The 23,736-nt window shown below is 34.1% G+C and overlaps 1 protein-coding gene across 1 annotated transcript in view; it reads left to right on the forward strand.

Moving 5' to 3' along the window:
• Positions 1-23,181, forward strand: part of FBXO8 (F-box protein 8) — a 55,386-nt gene extending 32,205 nt beyond the window's left edge. The window contains exons 4-6 of the mRNA XM_069096803.1: positions 13,109-13,227; positions 19,540-19,736; positions 22,547-23,181. Coding sequence (XP_068952904.1) covers positions 13,109-13,227; positions 19,540-19,736; positions 22,547-22,734 — 504 coding nt within the window. The 3' untranslated portion in view covers positions 22,735-23,181. The remainder of the gene's footprint in view (positions 1-13,108; positions 13,228-19,539; positions 19,737-22,546) is intronic.
• The last annotated feature ends 555 nt before the right edge of the window (positions 23,182-23,736 follow it).

A 23,736-nucleotide genomic window follows, 5' to 3' on the forward strand; every position in this document is an offset into this window, starting at 1 on the left:
TCTCTTAATCATTCTTCCTTCATTAATACCTCTCATGTTTGCCCTATCCTTTCTGACTTCTCTCCACACACCTGGCCTAGAGCAATAGCTTCCTTACTGGTATCTCTGCCTCTAGGCAAACTCTCATTTGATTTATCCTGAATGTTACTATTGGGATAAACTTCCTAAAATACTGTTCTCACCATGGCATTTTCCCACTCAAAAACTTTAATTTGTTCCTTGGTATTCTAAATCCTTCAAAACTTAGCTCCAGTCCACCTTCTAACCAAAGCAACTTGTACTTTTCTTTCTTGATGCCTTATATCATTTCCCCCTCCCAATCAAGCCCTCTCTTTGCTTTCTCTTTGTGGAGAGGAAGCATCCTATGATACACTGCTCAAGTTTCATAAAAGGCTCAGTGTAAGCTTTATATACAAAACTTTAACTTCCCAGCCTACAGTGAGTTGTCTTGTTCTCCCTATCTTTCAGTTGCTTCATATGCACTCTTGGTTCAAATACAGACCATACTCCCATTCCTCCCCCACCTAGATCATAAAAAATCTGAATACAGTTAACAGTTGAGCTCCAAACATTTTTTTGCCACATTGCTTAGCCTTCTTTAGTAGGTGATGAGCTTCAGGAATGGAATTTATAACTACCCCTTAATAGCTTTTTTGTTAACCTTTTCTGTCACAAGTCACTGCAGGTTATGGACCCTTCCTTTTAGTAGCCCTGGGAAACTCCTGCCTTTTTCCCAACCCTTCAGTTTTTATAATAAATGTCTTTTACATGGTAATTTTTCACTCTTTGTATGTATTTCTTTCAAAGAGGCTTCATTTCCAGTGCTTAGCACAGTGCCTGGCACTTACTAAATGGTCATTGGTTGATTGATTGATTTTAGAGGTGTGGTCTGTTTTCAAGGATGACCTACATACTTTTTCATTTTTTGTATTTGTATTCTCACCACCTGCTACACAGTGCCTGGCACATATTATAGGCCCTTAATCCATGCTTGTTGGTTGATTGAATACAGTATCATGCTTTTACCATTAGTTGACTTTTCATGAGTTTTATTGCTCTTTAGCTTACATGTCTTAATCCAACTAAATTATAATTCCATCCAAAAATATATGTGTTAGGAAATAGGAATGGGGACTGTACCTTGTAGCAGCAAGCACCCCAGCGTCCCCAGGGTGGCTGCCAACACAGGTTCTTGGATCTGCTTTGATAAAGGAAAGCAACTCAAAATGGGTTAACAAGCTTACTTTAATCAGTCAAACATATATCGTTCACCTAGTTCAGGGGAAAAAAGGTCAGCACCCTGAACTTCAGAGTATACAGACAGAATTATCAAGACAGAGAAACAGATCAAGTAGACAGGTTTCCAAACTGTCCAACCATTACATCATACCAAATCAACATCTGGGTTTTTCAAAGCCAGGGGGCTCTCAACAACTGCTTCCCAGAGTCTCAACACTTCTCAAAGTGAGCCCCAAAACAAAGCCTCAAAACAGCGTTTATATAGCCTTCTCCTGGCTCAGAGAATGTAACAACCTTCTGGACCCACTGGACAATCAAAAAGTATCTACTGAAAAACAAGCCTCCCACCCCAGGCTCCAGGTGCACTTTAGCCTAGGGGCAGGGAAGATCTTAAAAATTTACATTCCCATTACAACCTTCAGTCATTGGTACAGAGAACTTCCAGGTGAGGAAAATTCCTTTACCAATGCACAATTGCATCTTTTTATCATTTTATAAAGTATAATATAAAAGAATTGCCTCAAGCCCTAAGAGGTTAATTGACTTGCCCAGTGTCACATAACCAGGATGGGTCAGAGGTAGGATTTGAACCCAGGTCATCTAGCCTCAAGGCCAGCTCTCTCAGCTTCCTTTAAAAAAAGGTGGGAGGTGGGAACGGCTAGGTGGTGCAATGCATAGAGCACCAGCCCTGGAGTCAGGAGGACCTGAGTTCAAATCCAGCCTCAGACACTTAACACACACGCAAAAAACTAGCTGTGTGACCTTGGGCAAGTCACAACCCCAATTGCCCTCCAAAAATAAAGTGCAAAAAATAAAAAGGATGGGAGGGATTCTTTTATACTTTTAAAAAAATGTAGATGTATCTACTAAGTACTTAATTCAATGAAATATGTATAGATGTTAAGTTTTTTTCATATTTTGATTAATAGCTGTTTAAAGCAGAACCTTTCACACATAATTGATAGCTTAATCACTTTATCCAAACTTGACTTTAATTTTAAAAACCCAAAAAGTTACAAGGGTTACAGATTAGTGTATTTCATAAACACTGCATACCAGTATACAATTTTTAGTTTGAATATAGGAAGATTCATTCTCTTTCAAAGAAAAATCTGACCCAGACTATCCATAGCCATATAAAAAATGCTCCAAATCACTGCTAATTAAAGAAACATAAATTAGAGCAGTTTTTAGATTCTACCCCATACCCATCTCATTGGCAAAGGTGACAAAAAATAAAAATGATAAATGTTGGAAGGACTGTAGGAGAATAGATACTTTAATGTACTGTTGGTCGAATTGTGAAGGTCTCCAACCATTCTGGAAAACCATTTGTAATTATATGCAGTAAGATACTTCTTATGCCCTTTGACCCAGCTATACCATTCCCAGACTGGCATATAAGAGATATCAAAGAAAGAAGAAAAGATTCTATAAGTATAAAAATAATCACGTCACTTCTTTTTGTGGTAGCACAAAACAGCTCAATAAATTGTGGTATATGTATGTAATAGAATGCTTTTGTGCTATAAGAAATGAGGACATAGATAATTTCAAAGAGATGTGGAAAGACATGTGTGAAATGTTTCAGATTGAAGTAAGCAGAACCAGAAGAACAATTTAAACAGTACTAACATTGTAAAGACAGACAACTTTTTGAAAGCTGTTAAGAGCTATGATCAATACAATGCCCATCCATGGTGGTCTTGGTATTATCCACCTCCTTAGGCTGCAGAATGAAACATTTATTTTTGAGTACAATCATTGAGGAAATTTGTTTTGTTTGACTATGCAACTTGTTACATGGAAATTGTTTTTCATTTCTCTCATTTTCAGTGTGCCATGGTTAGTGGGGAGGAAGAGAAAATACATTTATTATTTTTTTAATCTTTTTTTGCCTTTTTTTTTTTGGAGGGCAACTGGGGCTAAGCTATTTGCCCAAGGTCACACGGCTAGTTTTTGTGTTAAGTGTCTGAGGCAAAATTTGAACTCAGGTCCTCCTGACTCCAAGGCCAGTGCTCTATTCACTGCGCCACCTAGCCGCCCTTTATTTTTTTGTTTTAATCTTAAAGAATAGAGAGGTTGGAAGATGAGTCACTGAAAAAAAATAGATTGGAAGATGAGATCACTGTAATGTTAATTTCACATAATGATTTACTTTATTACAAGAGAGTCACAAATAGGGGTAATCTGGGAATGTTTGAAATGTTTTTAAGAAATCAATAAAATTTAAAATTTTTATAAAGATCTGCATTTAAAGGAACTTCATTCCCCACAAAATAACTTTTTCCTAGCACTTGGCTATATTTTTATAAAATGTTTCCTCTAGAATGATACATCTCCTTAAAGTCTGTCACCATAGTAGATCTGGTACAGCCTGGGATAACCAGGACCAGACAAAATCATGATATATCTACAAGTACAGAGGATGGATCTTTAAGACTTCTCTCCTTGGGGAGAAAGCTCTTGAGACATCATGCTGTGTCCTCAGCAATCCAGATAATGCTAAATAAAACCCAGAAGTCAGGGGAAGGATTTCTACATGGTTTCATTATACAGAAATGAACACAAATTCAAACTAAAATAAATACCAATGAATTTTAGAAGTTTTTTTTTTTTTTTAGGTGGTGATAAACTATAACTAACCAATTGTGTTAATCTGGATACCTGCAAATTTCAATCTCACGTCCACAATTTTTGAAATTTGAGTCATTATAAAATAGAATTCCTAGCCATGCCCTCTTAAAGTGGTAAATTCAACTTTAAATTGAAGTTTTATTTTAAGTTTGTTTGTAAAGATGTCGAAATTTTGTTTTTCTTTACAAAGACTTGCTAATTAAATTATATAGTCAAGGGAGGCAAAGTTTACTATATTGGAAAAAGGAGTAAATTTAGAGAGAGAATCTAGAATGTCTAGGTAACCTCCTATCCAAACCTTACTTTGTTATCTATAAAATGGCAAGGGGTGGGCCAGTTAGACTAGATTACCTCTAAATTCCTTGTTCTAAATCTATAATCCTATCATGTGTTCAAAATATTGCAGTTTTTACTTTAGGGTTTATAATGGGGGGACAAGAAAGTTTGATCCCTAGTTTGGAGTACCATTCTGAACTTTCTAAGTGTAAATTGAAATAGTTGCTGCTATATGATTATTTCTTTTTGAGAATATTAAAAAAGAATGACAATTTTACCTAAATTAATTTACCTATTTAATGCCATACCAATCAGTCTACCAAAAAATTATTTTATAGAGCTAGAAAAAATAGTAACATAATTCATGTGGAAGAATAAAAGGTCCAGAATATCAAGGGAGTCAATGAAAAGAAATGCTAGGAAAGGTGGCCTAGACTTACAGATTGTAAACTGTATTATATGCAATACAGCAGTCATCAAAGCTACTTGGTACTGGCTGAGGAATAGAGTAGTGGATCGGAATAGATTAGGTACCCCAGACACGGTAGTCAATGACTATAGTACTGTTTGATAAACCCAAAGATTCCAGCTACTGGGATAAGAACTCACTATTTGACAAAAACTGTTTGGAAAACTGCAAAATAGTATGGCAGAAACTGGTCATAGAACAGTATCTTATGCTGTATACCAAAATAAAGTCTAAATGGGTTCACAATCTAGATATAAAGACTGATACTGTAAGCACTCTGGGAGAGCAAGGAATAATTTACCTGCCAGATTTATGGAGAAGGGAAGTATTTATAACCAAATAAGAGAGAGATCATTATGAAATTCAAAATGGATAATTTTGATTACATTAAATTGAAAAGTTTTTGTACAAACAGAGCCAGTATAACTAAGATTAGGAGGGAAGCAGGAAATTGGAAAGAATTTTTACAGCCAGTATATCTGATAAAGGCCTCATTTCTAAAATATACAGACAATTGAGTCAAATATATAAGAATACAAGTCATTCCCCAGTTGATATATGGTCAGAGCATATGAACAGGAAGTTTTCACAGGAAGAAATTAAAGATATCTATAAGCATATGAAAAAAAATGCTCCTAATCACTACTGACTAGAGAAATGCAAATCAAAACAACTCTGAGGTACCAAATCTCACCGGTCATATTGGCTAACATGACAAAACAGGAAAATGATAAATTTTGGAGAAAATATGGGAAAATTGAAACACTAATGCATTGTTTGGAGGTGTGAAATGATGTAACCATTCTGGAGAGAAATTTGGAACAGTACCCAAAGAGCTATAAAAGTGTATGTACCCTTTGACCCAGCAATATCACTTCTATGGCTGTATCCCAAAGAGATCATACAAGTGGGAGGAGGGACCCGTATGTACAAAAAAATTTATAGCAGCTCTTTTTGTGGTGGCAAAGAATTGGAAGTCAAGGGGGTGCCCATCAATTGAGGAATGACTAAACAAGTTGTGGTATATGAATGTAATGCAATACAGTAAGAAATGAGGAGAAACTATGTAAACTGATGCTGAATGAGGGGAGCAGAACCAGGAGAACATTGTACACAATTACAGATGTATCTGTGAACTTTGATAGACTGAGCTTCTCTCAGCAATGCAAAGCTATAAGAACAACTCCAAAAGACTTATGATGGAAAGGGCCATCCACATCCAGAGAAAGAATTACAAAGTCTGAATGCAGATTGAAGCAAACTACTTGCTCTTTCTCTTTTTGTTTTGTTTCTTTCTTGTAGTTTATTCTACTTGTTATAATCCTTCTTTGAAACTTGACTAATAATGTGAAGGTATGTGTAGAACCTGTATCGGATTGCATGCCACTATGGGGGGGAGGAGGGGATTGGAAGGGAGGGGGGGGAAATTTGTAACTCAAAAGCTTGTGGAACTGAATGTTGTATGCTAAAAGTAAATAAATAATTTTTTTAAATTATAATTCAACTCGTCTAATAGGTGCTAATGGTAAATACCCCAGAAAAAAACTAGGTTTTTACATAAAAATATTACTATGACTTAATTATCCTTAAGACATATTCAGTGGATCCATATGTCTGTTCTAATCTAATCTAATATCTGTTCCCTCTCCCTCTAAATATCAAAACTCATCCTTGCCTTCCCATTATAAATGACCATCTTTTTTTTTTCTGTAAATCTTCCATTAACTGTTTAACCAATATACTGGTCTTCTTTGGGTTATTTTAATATTTATTGTTTGGATTTTTTTTTATAACCTTTAAGACTGAATTTTCCTTAGCTGGGTCAGTAAACATAGTGAAATTGTGTATTATCTACATCTCTTAAGTCAATATATGGGCTGTGAAAATGTTTTCCATAGAAAATTATACCTTCTGTAAGACTTGGCAAAAAATGACATGAATGAAAGTCAGACAGTTGTGTTTATCTTATGTGCTTTATCTTAAATATGCTTATTTTACTTAATCATTCTGTTGTTTCTATAATTTACCATGGAGTCTCATCCTATTTTTTAGTCCCTGTAAATCCTGGAATTGTTCACCTGACAGCTTAGCTATGACATAGCCTCCCTGGCTACCCTATCCAGCCCTTGTTGACTTTCACTCATAACCCCTGCCCCCATCACTCACTAATTGTGGTCAGAGAGTTGGAATACTCATTGCCACTTTCAGGTTCTCCCTCTATCACTATCATTTGGTAACCTCTCCTCTTTTTAAGTTCATTCAATCCACATTTATCATACAGTCAAAATCCTAGTGACTGTTATCTGCTGACCTCCAGGACAGTCTCTTTCCTTCTTTAAGGAATTCAGTGCCTCTCTCACATGAAATTATAGCCCTTCTCCTTGCTTCTGTTCTTAACTTCTTACCAAGGTCCACCCTCCCACCTGTAGAAACAATTCCATTCCTTCCTATCACCAACAGATTGCCTACTCTGTCATTGCTACTCCTTCACTTTTCTTCTTCACCTTCTCCCTGTCTACTGGTTTTTTCCTTATAGTCTACCAATATGTCCATGTCTCCTCCATCCTCAAAAAATCCTCACTTCATCATTCCATCTCCCTTTACCTTGAAAAGGCCATCCACAATTGGTACCTCTACTTTCTCTCCTCATCTCATAAAAACTTACAATATGGCTTCTGATCTCATCATTTCTTCAAAATGTCTCCCTCCAAAGTTACCAGTGATCTCTTAATGGCCAAAACTACTTACTTCTTCTCAATCTTCATTCTTCTTGACCTCTCTGTAGCTTTTGGCACTGTTAGTCACCCTCAGTTACCCTTTCCAGGTTTTCAAGATACTATTCTCTACTGGTTCTTCTACAACCTATCAGACCTCTGTTTTTCAGTCTCTTGCTAGGTCCTAATCCAGATCACACTCACTAATCAGGGTTGTCCTACAGGACTCTGTCCTGGATTCTCTTCTTATTTCCTCTGTAGTACTTCACTGATCTCTTCAGCTCCTAGATCTCATACATTTCCAGCTGCCTTTCAAACATCGCAAACTGGATATTCAGTAGATATCTTAAATTCAACATGTCTGGAACTGAACTCAGTATATTTTTCCCTGTCTCACTCCTAACTTCCCTATATTATTGGAAACACTACAACTTCTGAGTCCCTCAGGCTAACAGTTAAGGTATCATCCTTTGCTATTCTCTATCTCTCCTACCCCATATCCAGTCTGTTGCCAAGGCCTGTTGATTTCACCTTTGCAATATCTCTCAAATATGCCCCCTTCTCTCCTCTGATACTATCACCACCTTCATGCAGTCTCTCATCTCACATCTGGACTATTGCAGTAGCCTGCTGGTAGGTCTCCCTGCCTCAAATCTCTTTCCATTCCAGTTCATCTTCCATTCAATGCCAAAGTGGTAACTGTTAGAATTAATTGTAATTAAATAATACTAGAGAGTGTCTGAAATTCTATTTGCTACAACTTTCCTTCCCAGGCATCCCAGACCAGCATCTAATCCTAATTACCTTACCCTGAAAGTAATGAAGCACTCACCCAGTCCCTAGTCATTGAAGTTTGTTGCCTCAAACAAACAGACCCGGGGAAGACCTTAATTTGGTAAGGCCAAACTCATCTACTGCATCCCAGGCCATCACCAGTCATTTTGATTTGTAAATCTTGCCACTGGACTTCAGTGACTCTGGGAGAGAGAAAGAGGCTGCCAACTTGGCTCAGCTCAGTCTCACTAAAATCTAATTCACAGGCAAGTCAAGACATCACTGTCATGATGTTATTAATCAGTCCTCCTTGAGAACAGTTTTCCTAAAGCACACATCTGACCATGTCTCATCCCTCTACTCAATAAACTCCAGTGACTCCCTCGTATCTCCAAGATTATAAAATAAAGACCAAGAAAAGGCCACTGTATTTAACAGTAAAAGTCATAAAGATAAATGAAAGTTATCTGTTTGGCAATCAAAGCCTCTTATAACCTAGCATTTCCCTGCCTTTCCAGTCTTTTTATACCTTATTCCTTGCCACACGCTCCTTGATCCAGTGACGACTGGTCTCCTTGCTACTTCATGAAAAGCAGACTTCATTCCTTTCACCCTTAGGATTTTCTCTGGCTGTCTCCCACCTACCCTACCCCCAGCCCAGGCCTGCAATGCTCTGCTTCTTCTCCACTTACTTGTTTCCCTAGTAGCTTGGGAGCTTCCTTCAAGTCCCAACTAAAAGCCCATTTTCTGTAAGAAGCATTTCCCAACCGCTCATAATTCTAGTATCTCCCCCTTTTAATGATTTCCTGTTTTTCCTGTATGTAGCTTATTTACACATATTTATTCATTTGTGTTCTTCCCCAAATATATTTTTGAGTTCTTTGAAGGAAGGAACTGTCTTTTGCCTCTTTTTGTATCTCTAGCCTGGCACATAAAAGATTTTTTAATAAATATTTATTGATTGAGTTTCCTCACTCAGGTATTCCTTATGCCTATGGAATAGCAGGTCCAGTCCCTATTCTTTTATCCTGTATTTATTAATCTGTGAACAGCCTGCATTCCCTGCAAATGAATGTAAGATTCTTGTCTGTTTCTTTCTCACTTTTGTATTTATAGATCCAGTTCCTTACACAGTGCAAAAGAATAAAGGATAGAAGTAGTTTGGGGGTATTAAGGTAGAGAGAGTAGGGATTAGAAATCCACAGTAATGGTTCAAATGGGTAATAGTGAATGTACTGGTTGGTGTTGTATAATAGGTACTTAATCCTCATTTATTGACTGCCCATCAATGCCCCCAACATACAACTTAATTTCAAGCACAACTCTTAGTTCTACATTGGGCCTAAAACTGATTTACTTGCCACTCTCCTATATACTTAGTAGGATTAAAATCTGGAAATTTTTATTGTTAAACACAAGTGACTTTTTTTTAGTCTTTTAACATCCTTGATCTTTCTTCAGTATTTGACATCATTAATAATTCCCTTCATCTAGATAACAATCCCTTCTTTTAACTTCTGAGATATTCTGGTTTTCTTCTTCCTTCTCTAACCATTCCACTTCTGTCACATTTTTAAGTGCACCTTTTAAAGATGTTCCCTAAGATTCCATCACTGTTCTTACTCTTCTTTTTTTATACTCTCCTCGGCAATCTCATTTCATTCCATAGCTCTAACCCTCTCATAACTATGCAGATGACTCCCAAATCTGTATATCTAGGTCAGTACTTCCTGGGGCTTATAGGACATTTCTTTGTATATGTTATATCTGATAGCTAAGCTTGTCTCAAATCAGTTGCCTTATTTTGGGTTGTCATAGACCTCCAACAAACCATTGCATGTAAAGAACCACTCTGCAAGTCTTAGAGAAATATATAAATGTTTAGGATTTATGTTTTCCCTCAAAACCTTTTCTTCCTGTTTATGTCACTATAACCACACTGTCTATTGCCTTTGAAGCACTGGTATAATCCTTGTCTATCCGTTTCATCATTTCCCCTAATTTATGGTTCCCAAATCTTTTCAATTCTCTTTTTATAATATCAAATTCATCCTTACCTCTTTTTTCTTACTGCCACTGACCAATACATTCATTACTAACTACTTGAACCATTACTGTGGCTTCCTAATCTCTATTGTCATTTCCTTAATAGTCACTTCTGTACTATATGGTATTGCCAGATTACTCTTTCTTATTTACAAATCTGAACATGTCACTTCTCCTCAAAATCATTCAATGATTTTTTTATTACTTCTCAAATTTCATGCTCCTTATCTGGACATCCAAGGCCTTCAGAAATACAGGATTAGCCTACCTTTCCATTTTCTCTTTCTCATCTATTCTTCATATACTATATATCCTAACCAAATTGAATTATGTATTATCCCTTGTATATTCCACATACTTGTTCTACCTTGCATACCTTCAGTCATGTTGTGACTTGTATTTGAAATGCCCTCTTAACCCTCCAACTGTTGATTTCACATTTTGTAAAATCCCAGCTCAAATCCCAGCTCTTTGTGAAACTTTCCTTGATCTCCCCAGTCAATAATGAAATTTCCACACTCTGACTATGGTTGTGTTGTGTCCCCCACTAGATTGACTGTAAATTCCATGAAGGCAGGAACCGTGTATTGCTTAGAGGCAAGTAGGTATTGCAGTCCAAAAAACTCAGGAAGACTTCAGTTCAAATGCAACCTCAGACACTCACTAGCCATGTATGAACTTGGGCAAGTCATTTTACCTCTGCCTCAATTTCTTCCATTGTAAAATGGGGATGAAAATAATACGTCAAGGATCAAATGAGATTATAGTTTGTAAAATGTTTATACCTAGCACATAGTAGATACTATATGAATGTCTATCCTCATCCCCCCTTATTTAAATTACTTTAGTCTTCCAGAATATAGTAGGCCCTAATAAATATTGTAATTGAAATGAATGTCAGTTGTTGACATGTTGAAATAAGCTATGAGAATTATCTTTTGTGAATTCTGTGAACCAGAGATCAAACCAATACCAGACTTACTTGATGCTACCAACATGGCACATTATTGGGCATTATCAGTGTGAAAGTAAATTAGAAGCATCATTTGTTTTGTTCATCCTTTGCATTAAAGAACATTAAATAATGCTGTAATACATCAGAGAATTTAAATAATCACTAAGCATCTTCATTTAAACATTTGGTAACATTTCAAGATGTTAATAATTTTGTAAAAAAAAGTTAGCATCATGTACTTTTATAGGTAATCATTTAAATAGCACTTTTTCTGCATTGCTGTGCATATAAAATTTTCTAACAAATTTAGTCATTTGAATTAATGGGGCTTAGGAAGTTTCTAAAGTATGAATTTCACTATAGAATTGTGAAAGAAACCAAGAAGCCTTTTATGTTATGTATACAGTCAACTCTCTTATTATTCTTGCTAATGGAGGGGAGGATGGAAATAGGCAACCAATAACTAATTCAAGATCCTGCTGTGTATGCCTGCGATAACTGCTGCTAATTTCATTCTAGGCCAGTCATTTGATCTTTTGTCTAGGCTTTCTTACATTCTATACCTATATCCAACATTTATTCTGAAAAACTGCTTATTATATTCTTGAGACTTCCAGGAGTTAGGTTATATTCTACCAGGTGCTTCTTATACCTTGCTTTACTCCATTTTTCTCTAATGATTTAGCAATTCTCTTTTATTGGTTTTAAGAAATTTTAAATAAAGTATAAATAAGAATCTTCAGAGCATTAATTATAGAATACTATAATCTGAATGCTCATAAAAGTGCATAATTATGTCTATTAGAATATCTTATTTTTAAATTCTAGTTTACAGATATTTACAATATTTTTATTATCAAAATCACTTTTTAAAAATTCAGTATGAAAATTTTTGAGAAAGGGATCTTATTTGTTATGAAAAAACTTTCTAGACATGAATTATTAGTTAAATGTGCATAGCACCCTGAAATACTACATAAATGCTTCTTGAACTAGAGAAATACTGAAAAAATAAGATATGTATATGTTAGAAATAGTATATCATGCATGCAAAATAAATCATTTTTATACCAATTAAATACCCACAGGCTACTATTATCCAGACATAAGCATTCATGGGCATGCATGTATGCTGGATATCTGCATGTTGAAATAAATATCCTGCCTTTTATTGAATGACTGCACATTCAAATCCATAAAAGACATTTATTTGAATGTGACTTCCATATACATGTATGAACATTGATTTCAGTGTTTGTTTTCTTTTTTGTTGTTGTTTTAAAAATAATCTAGTCATAAAAGCTATCATAATGCTTCTCTTGAAATTTTTGCATGCGGAAGTCAGGAAATTCAAAGATAAATGCCATGAAAGCAATTAAACTGTTTTGCCTTAATATGTGTCTGCATTTCTAGCTGGGTGCTCACAATATTTAGCTTTATTAAAAACCAGCACATCACTTGACCTGGTACTACTTCAAATCTATTTCCAAACTACAATTCAATATAGTTAGGAAAAAAAATTAGAAGCTCTTTCCTTTAAAGGTCTATTAATGCTTATAGCTGCTCTTCAGGTACCACATTTTCTATTTGGTGGGGAGGGAAGGAAGGATTGGCATGGGAAATATCTTTAAGTAGGTAGTTATTTAGTCTTTTTATATGAGTTTCATTTTTCATTCAATATATAAACAAATCATATAGATGGAAGCCGTTGCCTGTGCAGACATTATATTCAAATAGCTGCAAGAATATTACTGTACTATCCACAACTTTGAATTTCCTACCTTTCATTGCATGTAAAATATTAGCCATAAATTATAGTAACAATCTACTAAGTTTTAGCTTGTATTTTGCATGTTTAAAAACAGTTTGAAGAGCAAAATAATGTCTATTAAAGCTAAAAGTTTATAGTTATTGGTCTGCTAAAAATAGTAATTGTCTACAAATATAAATTTTAAAGGACAATTTTATTCATCTAGCCCTTATCTGTTTCTGCCTTAGGGAGTGAACTACTTTATGTCCAAGGGCATCCTGGATGATTCCCCGAAGGAAATAGCAAAGTTTATCTTTTGTACAAGAACACTAAATTGGAAGAAGCTGAGAATCTATCTTGATGAAAGGTAAAAAAAATAAATAAAAATTAGTTGGGAATTCAAATAATTTTTTTAACCACACAACTTTTTTATAAATTACTTCTATTAATCAGGAGCCAAATTCTCCTTTAGATATAGGTAGTTCTTAACAATAAAATTTGATTAGAGTAAAGAATTCATGATGTCCAGGGAGCAGAATGAAAGATACTTGGGAACCAGATTGTAGAGGATCTTCTATACTATGCTAAGGAGTGTATAGTTTATCTTTTAGGCAACAAGGAGCAACTGAAGACTTTTGAACAGTTGTCATAATTCATATATAAGTATTAGTAAGATTATTTTTGGCATCTCTGCAAAGGGAAAGGGATAAAATTGGAGTCAAGAAGACCAGAAAAGAATCTATTAAAAATAATCCAGGACAGAAGAGATGAGGACCTTATCACAGAATGAAATGGGCCTTTCTTATCACATCATCTTAGAGAAACTGTCTTCAGTTTGCTAAACAGGAGACTACTGTAGTAAAAAATTATTCTAATAATAGTTCATTTTAAAAACTGACATTTATAGAGGAGAGACTGCTGTAAGGGCTTTTTGCAAAATAGTTCATGAGAAAAGTGATAAAAACATTAATTGGGATAGTGGCAGTATGAGTTGAGAAGAGGGGCACAGATGCAAGAAGTATTGTGGAGGTAGAGGACTTGATAATAGATTGCATCTTTAAGTGCAGTGAGATAGACTGAGTCAGAAATAAATCTAAAATTTCTTGCATGTATGGATGGGAGAATGACAAAATGTAACAGCAGAAATCAAACATTTTGGTCATATTGAGTTAAAGGTGCCGTTAGGGCTATGCAGGCAGAGATTTGGAGCTGGCATTCAGGAAAGAGATTGAGGTTGGTTATGTAGAGTTTGGAATCCTCTCCAGAACTGAGGGTAGGGAGTGGGGAAAGCCATCAAAGGATGAAATGAGAGAAATGAGGGCTGAGGACAGTCTAAAGAGAAAATGATGAAACAAGAAAATGGTCAGGAAAGAATGGCCAGACAAGTAAGATAAGCAGAAAAGAGTCATACCATGGAAGCCAAGAGAAAAGAGAGGGTTCACGAGAAAGTGGGTGGTCAACAATATCAGATGACGGAGACGTCAAGAAGACTGATAACTGAGAAAAGGTAATTAGTGCCTTGTAGAAAATAATTTCATTTGTACAAGTGTGCATTTCCCAGAATGGGACAGGTGAGAAATGGATGAAGGACACAAAGAAGGGTTAGTTTTCACAAGGAGAAATATCACTTCATCAGGTAAGATAACAAAAAATGGAGAGAGAATAAAAACTTGGAGAGGTTTTTAGGTGTAGAGGAAATAAAAAAAGTGATTGTAACAGATGGTCTCAGTCTCCTTAGTAAAGGAGGTGACATCATCCATCAGCACCTGTGTTAGCAAATCAGACCCAAGTGTTTATGAAAAAACCTTAGCATTGTATTTTCCTATTAATCAGTTACACATATTCATTGCTAGCAGTTTGGATCGAATGAGAAATTTTCAAGTTTTTACGTTGTCCATGTAGAAATTAAATTTGAAATTCAGAATAAAACAGTTTATAAAACTAAACCTAAGAAACATAAGAGAAAATACAATATAAATAAATACGAACATCAAAACATTTATATAATCATCAGAATTCCATCCATCAAGTCCCTTACGGTGGTGTACAAGAGATACATTGTATCCTACTTCTCTAATGCAGTGACTATAGCAATTATTGTACAATTTTACTCACATTATTAGTAGATGTGGAACCATTAGGATAATCAGGGAAGAGGTTAGGATAAAGTTCCAATTACATTTCTAGTATTGATGTAATGAAGGGTTTAAATTTACCTTCTGTGATCATTGTACTTAATGTTTTTCATTCATGTTATGCATTTTTACATATAGAAGAATAAAATACTTGTTCTATGTAAGGTATATTTAGTATATCACATAAATGTAACATAGCAAATTTGATAGGTTCAGAAATGTCTTCTTGAGACATCTGTACTTGTTCCTTTGCAAAGTTAGGGAGTCCACTGGTGTAGAATACTGCCTATGATAACAGGGTTGGGTTTTTTAATGTATTAATAGGTTTTGCTGAAATTTTTTCCCCTCTTTTTTTCTAAGAGAGGACTCTCTAGGAGGGAGAGAATATAGGGAGAAATTTAACAAATATTAAAACAAAAAGTAGAAGATAAAGCCAAGAAAGAAAAATATAGAATCAGTATCACTACCAAATAATGATTCAAAAATTTTAAAGAAACACACTTGAGCAATTCAGCCAAAAAATCATTAATTATGACCAAGTTGAATTTATACTAAGGACGCAAGGTTCAACATTAGGAAAATAATCAATGTAATCAATCATATTAAAACCCAAAACATTTAAAATAACTATTATTTCAATGGAGTAGGAAAAAAAACTTTCACAAAATATAACATTCATTTATGCTAAAAATCCTACAAAGTATAGATATAAAAGGACCTTTTTAGTTTCATAAAATGTATCTGAAAATGAAAGCAAGCATCATGTGCAATGAGAATATATTAGGAGCTCTCCTAGTAAACATAGGAGTAAAATAAAGATTCCCAAAGTATACACAAAGTATATATAATTCTGGAAATTTTAGCAAGAGCAGTAAAATAAAAGAAAGAAAATTAGAATTGGGCAGAGGTGATAAAACCCTCTCTATTTGCTGATGACCTAATGATTTACTTAGAAAATCACAAGGAGCCAGCAAAGATGAGAAGAAAATAGCTTTGACAAAGTTGTGGCCTGTAAAATAAAACTGTAAAAATCAACAGCATTTCTCTGTAATAGTGACGAAATCCAAGAGGCAGTAATATAAGGTAAATCTCATTCAAAATAACTATAAAATGCATAAAATATTTCAGGATCAGTCTACCAAGGGCCCACAGAATACCTGTGTAGATTTAATCACAAAGTCCTCCTTAAAGAAATAAGGAATAATTTAAATAACAGGAGGAATATTCATTGCTCTTTGCTGGATGTGCCAGTATAATGAAAACAACAATACCTGCAAAGATAATTTATTGTGTTAAGGTTACATCAATAAAGCTATCAAAGGTATATTTTATAGAACTAGAGAAAATAAAAACAAATAAAAAAAAGAAAGGATGAAATAGCAATTTCTAATGTAGTCATCAAAACCATTTAGTATTTACAAAATGGAGAAGTAGATCAGTTGAATAGACTAGATAGGGAAAATCAGAAAGAATAGAATAGAATACAAATGTTTTGTAAACCAGAAAATAATGAAACTCCATTGTTTTCCCTGAAAACTGTTAGGGAAACTAGAAAACAGTCTGGCAGATATTAGGCCTAGACAAACGTTTTATATTATGTTCCACAGTAAATTCACGATAAATATAAATATATGCCCTCATTGTTAAAGGTAATACCATAAAACATTTAGAAGAGAAGCAGATTATATACCTGTCAAACTACAGTAGGAGTATATTCTTAACTAAAAAATAGATAGAAGCAATTACAGAAGATAAAGACTGATTAAATGACACTAAAAAGCTTCTTTAGAAATGAAATTTATATACCTAGGTGTGTATGTATGTATATGTATACACATTTATGTTTACGTATATATGTGTGTATTTCATATATACACACAAATACGTGTATGTAAAAAACATTTAGCAATTGATAAGTCATCAAAGGATAGGAATAATTGTTTTTCAAAACAATTTCAAGCACATGAAACATCCATGTGAAAGAATGCACTAAATCACTAGTAAAAGAGAAGTGCAAATCAAGATAACCTTGAGGTTTCGTATTACACCTACCAAATTGGTAAAGATGACAAAAGATAAGGATAGTGTTGGAAGAATTGTGGGAATAATACGTTGAGGGACCTGTGAGTCTGTGCCACCATTTTGAAAAGCAGTTTGGAAGTATGCAAATAAAGTGATTGAAGTATCCATACTCTTTGACTCAGAGTTTCCATTACCAGGCATATATCCTAAGAAGGTCATTGATAAGACAAAAGTCCCCCATAAATACCAAAATGTTTATATCATCACTTTTTGTGGTAGTAAAAAACTGGAAGCAAAGTACGTGCCCACTGAGTAGAGAATGGCTATACAAACTGTGGTACATGAATGCAATAGAACATTACTGTGCTATAAGAAAGGAAGAATGTGAAGACTAGAGAAGCATGGAAAGATCTAGATGAAATGATGCAGAATGAAATAAGCAGAGCCAAGAGAACAGTATTCATGATGACTACAGTGACAGAAAAGGAAAGGAAAACTACAAAATAGATGAAAATGTTCAGAACAGAAAGAAAAAGAGCAAGCATGACCCCAAAGAAGACACCGGAGAAAGCATCTGCCCTCTACTCCTTTGCAGAGGTGGAATATTGCATATGTTTGATGTAGTGTTTGGTTTTGCTGATTTTTTTCTTTCTCTTATTTATTTTTCTTTGAAAAATATTATTTGTTATAAGTCATGGCTCTTTAGGAGGGGTGAGGCAGAGGAATACTGGAAAAAATTCTAATCATGTAAAAAGCAAAAGGTTATCAATAAAGATGTATTTTTTAAAAACAGGGTATCAATAAAATTGTATTTAAAAAAAATACTCTTCTTGTCCCAGTTGTTTTGTGTCCACAAACCTTTTTTCTATATCCAGTAGAAAACTAGGGAAGCTATGCTATGTGTCAGCCACATTATTCAATGTTGTTTTAAACCATTTACATAACTAGACAGTATAAAATACAAGAGAGTATACTTGCCAAAACAGACACAGGAACTATATGAATATAAACATAAGACACTTTTTATACAACTAAAGTTAGATCTAAATAATTGAAGTAAAATTTATTTTTCATGGGTAGGTAAAACTAATAAATTTTTTAAAATTATATTCTTAATAACTAATCTAGTTTAAGTAATTCCATCCCAATTCAATTACTTTTACAAACTATCTTACTGAGTTAGAAAAAATAGTAACAGTTCATTTAGAAGAACAACAGGTCAGGAACTTCAAAAAATGAGGGGAAAAAAGATGTAAAGGAAAGACATTCAGTAGTATAAGACCTTAAACCATATTGTAAGGTGAGAGCATTTTTGAAGTATAACAAAATGGGATATTTTTTATTATTTTAAATTAAAATTTTCTTGTATAAATAAAACCTATGCATCCAAGAATAGAAGGAATTTGGAAAAAAAGCTTCCATAGACGATCTCTCAGATAGAATGTGATTGGGTTGGAATATTGCTGTAGTGTAGGAAATAATGAGCTGTTTGATTTAGGAAAACATGTAAAGGCTTGGACTTGTGAATGTCATTGCTATCCACCTTCAGAGAAACAGATGACAAGTGGAAATAAGCACATAGTACAGTCTTACATATATATGTATGAGTGTATACATGTATGTTTGTCCACACTTAATTGTAGTTTTCTAGGGGAGGGGAGAAGAAGGAGGAAGAAAAAATAAAAAGTACAGAGCAGAGAAAAAAGAAAACCTAGAAGAAAGCAAAAAAAAGCTAAACAGCTTTGAAAACAATGTGTAATATTTATTAAATAAGTTTTCTTGAAATGTTAATTCATTGCTTTATATTGAATCCTCTCATGTTCTGCTGTGTACATGGCAGTTTTTTTCCTTTTTTTGTACTTAGGTTTAAAATAATGTTTTTTTAAAAGTAGGATATTAAAAAAAATAGGCACCAAAAAACCTCTTGATCTGTTTTTATGTGTATGCATATCTATGCAACTTGTTGGATAAGAAATGTCCTTATACAAGGATCACATTACTAAACCCTTTTCATCTTTACATAGTAATATCCTAAGGATTTGGTAAAAATTGATTGTCACATTATCATATGTAAGCAAATTCAGTTAGTTAAAGGGACATGATGCTAATTTGTAAAAATAGGTATTAGGACTTCAGTACTGTGTACAGTTTATATAAAGAAGATTTAGACTTTTTATATTTGAATTGTAAACTTCACCATCTTTTCTTCATTTCATTTGTGAATACACACTTAGTTTTTTGTCTTTTACAGCAAGCTTATGTAGATAAGACCTTAAAATTTTTCGCTATTTCAAAAATTTTTCTTTCATACAACTTTAAATTGCTTAGCATATATTATAAGAGTGGTAGCTGTGTACATCGTACCTTTGGCTTAGAGATAAATTTAGTAGCTTTGGCCTAAAATAATCAAATATTTTCTACTAAAAATTGTACATTTGCCTTTCCCTTCAATACTTTTTTCTATAATAAAGAAATGGAAACTAGAAATTTACTAAAACTTTATCTTTTTGTCTTTCTACTAGGAGAGATGTCTTGGATGACCTTGTGACATTGCACAATTTTAGAAATCAGTTCTTGCCAAATGCACTGAGAGAGTTTTTTCGACATATTCATGCCCCTGAAGAACGTGGGGAGTATCTTGAAACTCTTATAACAAAATTCTCACATAGATTCTGTGCTTGTAATCCTGATTTAATGAGAGAGCTTGGCCTTAGTCCTGGTAAGAATTTCCATAATAAATTACTACTTTTTTCCCTTGTTATGTTGTAAAGTCTCACTTCCCAACTAACTAAGAGATAAAACAGGTAAAAATTTTGTCAAAAAGTTTAGTTTTTACAATAATGAACATTGCTTGGTTTGCAGTCACAGCTTTCTCAACATAAAGCTTCACGTGCCTTATTATTTGCCTTTTCATATGGGAAATACATACATACACCTGTGCACGCACACACACACACACACACACACACACACACCTAAATATAATGTAAGTGAAAGGCAATCTTAATAGAGAAGGCTCTAGTAATATATAGGGGACCAGGCCTCTGAACTGAGTTGAAGGAAGCCAGAAGGCAGGAGTGAGGAAGGAGAGAGTATTCCAGTCATGAGGAACATGTAGTACACATGCACAGTAGATGGAGAGTGTGTGTGTGAGGAACACTGAGAAGGAAGGACCCTGCCACTTGATCATAGAGTCTTTGGAGGAGAGTAGAATGATTTAAAAGGCAGGAAGGGTTGTGAAGGGATCTCAAAGCCAAACAAGATTTTATATTTGATCTTGGATGTAATGGAGAGCCACTGGAGTTTTTACTGAGTAGGAAAGTGGTAATACCCGTATTTTAGGAAAATCATTTTGGCAGTTATTTGGAGGATGGATTGGAATAGGAAAAGACTTGGATCAGGGAAACCATTCAGAAGTTTTGTAATAGTTTAGACATGAGTGATCAGTACCTGAAACAGTGACTTTCAATGCCTGTGACTTAAAATTCATGTAGTAATAGAAATGTGATAATAAGAACATGTCTGGTTGCAGTCCAAAGGTGAACTTGTTAACTTTTTTTTCTATTTAAATAGTTTAAATCCATTTCTTTATCTTATAATGAGTCAAAACTGTATTGGGAGACAAGAATGATAGTATTTATAGGCTTTGTTGGTTATATAAAGGATGTATGCAATGATGTATTTGTAGGGGACGTAGAAAGAGAAGGAGCATGGTATAATGGAAGAAATGGACTTGGACAAAGTACATCTTTTAAGAAAGTTGTGATCTACAAATACTGAATAGTGTGTCCAAAGTCATAGAGAGAGAATGGCAAATGCATTTCCTACTCAAAATCTGTGTTAGACTCATTATTGTGTCATAACTACTTCATGTGATTTCTGAAAGTAAAACTTTGATAATAATAGAAATGAGCACTTTAAGTAGTATATCTGCCATTTCTTCCAAAGTTAAAAGATGATTCCAGAATATGTCATTACTCTTTTTTTGTATGCTTAAGTATTACATAACAACTACAATCAGTAAAATTGACCTTCTGATACAGGTTTTGATAATGTCAGAAAATTGTTTGATACCTCAGCAAGTGTCTTGCTTTTCTTTAGTAAATGTAATAGTTTGCATTTGTATAGAACTTTAAGCTTTGTAAATTGCTTTCCATATACATATACATGTACACATACACATATATGCATGTATACACCCATATTATATATCTCATCTCATTTGTTCTGGCATGATGTAAAAGAATATGCCATTGAGATCTAATATTTAAATATATCAATTCTTCAAAGATGCTTGATGATTTTGATGGCATAGAAATTACTTTTGTTCCAGCTTTAGAATTTATGCCATTCTAAGGCATGTTTACATGATAAACATGTAATTGAAAACTCTGAAACTTAGTTTTAAAAGGTGAGGAAAAGTTTCCATATATTTAACGGATATATAGAACCATATAGAAAACATTTGGATTTTAAAATTAAATTTCCATTTTAATTCAGCTATGTCATTGTATTATAAATTTGCAATGTAATATCTTACCTGATATAGCTTCTTTTTCCATCTTATCCCCAATAATTTCATTGTTTCTCTTATTAAGAATAGATGTCCTATATCTAGTTATTTATCAGAATTATGTGAAATATTATCACTATGCCCTAGCTGTGATGTCTGTTGAATGTGTTTTACAAAGAGTGTTTAATACAAGTGTTTTATGCATATGTATATATTTGTAAAGCATATGGAAACAATTTCTACAGCTGCCTTAATATTAATGATACAGAATCAATTGTCTTGACCATTACATATTTCAAAAATTTTTTTTAACGTTATAGCACCATATCTTTTTTAACAGAACATTCAAGAAATCTTCCAAATCTATTTATAGGGTGACAAATTTATATCAGCAATCTCTTTCATAAGTAGAACATATTACAACAAATCCTTAATCACAAATTTTTCTCAATAGCAACATGTATCAGTTAACTTACTTTTGAAAGGATATTGTGGAAATATACTTGGGGTGGAGAAATTGTTAGAATGGGTTTAAAGTATGAATTAAGTCACCAGTTGATAAATGGTCAAAGGAAAGATATGAACAGGCATTTTTCAGAGGAAGAAATTCAAGCTATCTACAATATGAAAAAATGCTCTAAATCACTGTTGATTAGAGAAATGCAAATTAAAACAACCCTGAGGTACCACATCAAGACATATCAGGTTGGCTAACATGACAAACTAGGAAAATGATAAATGTTGGAGAAAATGAGGGAAAATTGGAACACTAAGGCATTGTTGGTGGGCTTATGAATTGATCCAACCATTCTGGACAGCAATTTGTAACCATTGCCCAAAGGGCTGTAAAACTGTGCCTACCCATTGATCCAACAATACTACTTCTAGGTCTGTTTCCCAGAGAGATCTTAAAAATGGGATAGATAAAGCTTTTCAGTTTGTTTCAATCTCAGACTATTGACCAGGACCACATCTTGAAAACTTGTTAATTTCTGACATTTCTTTTTTCTCTTTAGATGCTGTCTATGTACTGTGCTACTCTTTGATCCTGCTTTCCATTGACCTCACTAGTCCTCATGTGAAGAACAAAATGTCAAAAAGAGAATTTATCCGGAACACCCGGCGCGCTGCTCAGAACATTAGTGAAGATTTTGTAGGGCACCTTTATGACAACATCTACCTTATTGGCCATGTGGCTGCATAAAAGCACAACTGTTAGGACTTCAGCTTTGGAGGTGAAAACAACTAAAACTGCCCAAGAAATTATTTTGTAGATATGGGGGTTATATTAGTGCTGGTCATTCTAACCTCTGCATACAATCAAGTGTGTGTAATACTACCTTTTTTTTTAAGTAATTTACCATGGAAACTGAAGGATTTTGCAGAAATTTTTCCTAATTTTCCATATATTTTGCACAAAGCAGAGCCATGACAAACCAGAGTCTGACACAACCATTTAAGAATGTTTAAACTGACATTACACTAAAAAAAGTGGTAAATTTGTGCATTTTGATTTGCTTCAGAAATCTTAACCAGTTCCACTCTTTTATAAAATACAACATAATGTGTACATATTTAACTAAAGAGATTTATAATCATAATTATTTTATTGTATAGTATTTTAACTAAAGTTTTTCCTTTTCTCGCTAAAGTTGAGTTCTGAATTTCTTTACTACTGATCAGAGATTGAGATTGTTTTCCTGAAAGTCAGATCTGACTTCTGAGTGATTCATCAATAATGATATTTATTTCATTTTTGAATTAGAAAGGAGGGGACTAATTTCTGATTAATTTTACATTGCATATATGTATATATACATAAGAATGTGTGTGTACACATATACATAGACTCATGATTTTAGGGAGACAGCACGGCATAGTGATTCGAGTGCTAAAACTGGAGTGAATCCTACCTCTTAACACTGTCGCCATGGGCAAGTTATTCAACCTCTTAGGGACCTAGATAACCCTAAGACTATAAGTTGCAGATGAGCTTCTGATTTGCATATATGGTGGGAGTTTCCATATTGGAAGTTCTGATATATACTGGTGAAATCATCAGTCTGGTGCCACTCCCCCATGTATGTACACACTCACACATGCACATGCACACGTGTGTGTACACATATATTTGCAGAAACATAAAGGTACATGATGGGTATAAATAGGTTGAAGCATATTACCAACCATTACTTTCATGTGAGAA

Source organism: Petaurus breviceps, unplaced genomic scaffold, assembly GCF_028583685.1.
Source record: "Petaurus breviceps papuanus isolate PSGF00001 unplaced genomic scaffold, PetGlider_PUasm1.0 126, whole genome shotgun sequence".
Classification (NCBI taxonomy): domain Eukaryota; kingdom Metazoa; phylum Chordata; class Mammalia; order Diprotodontia; family Petauridae; genus Petaurus; species Petaurus breviceps.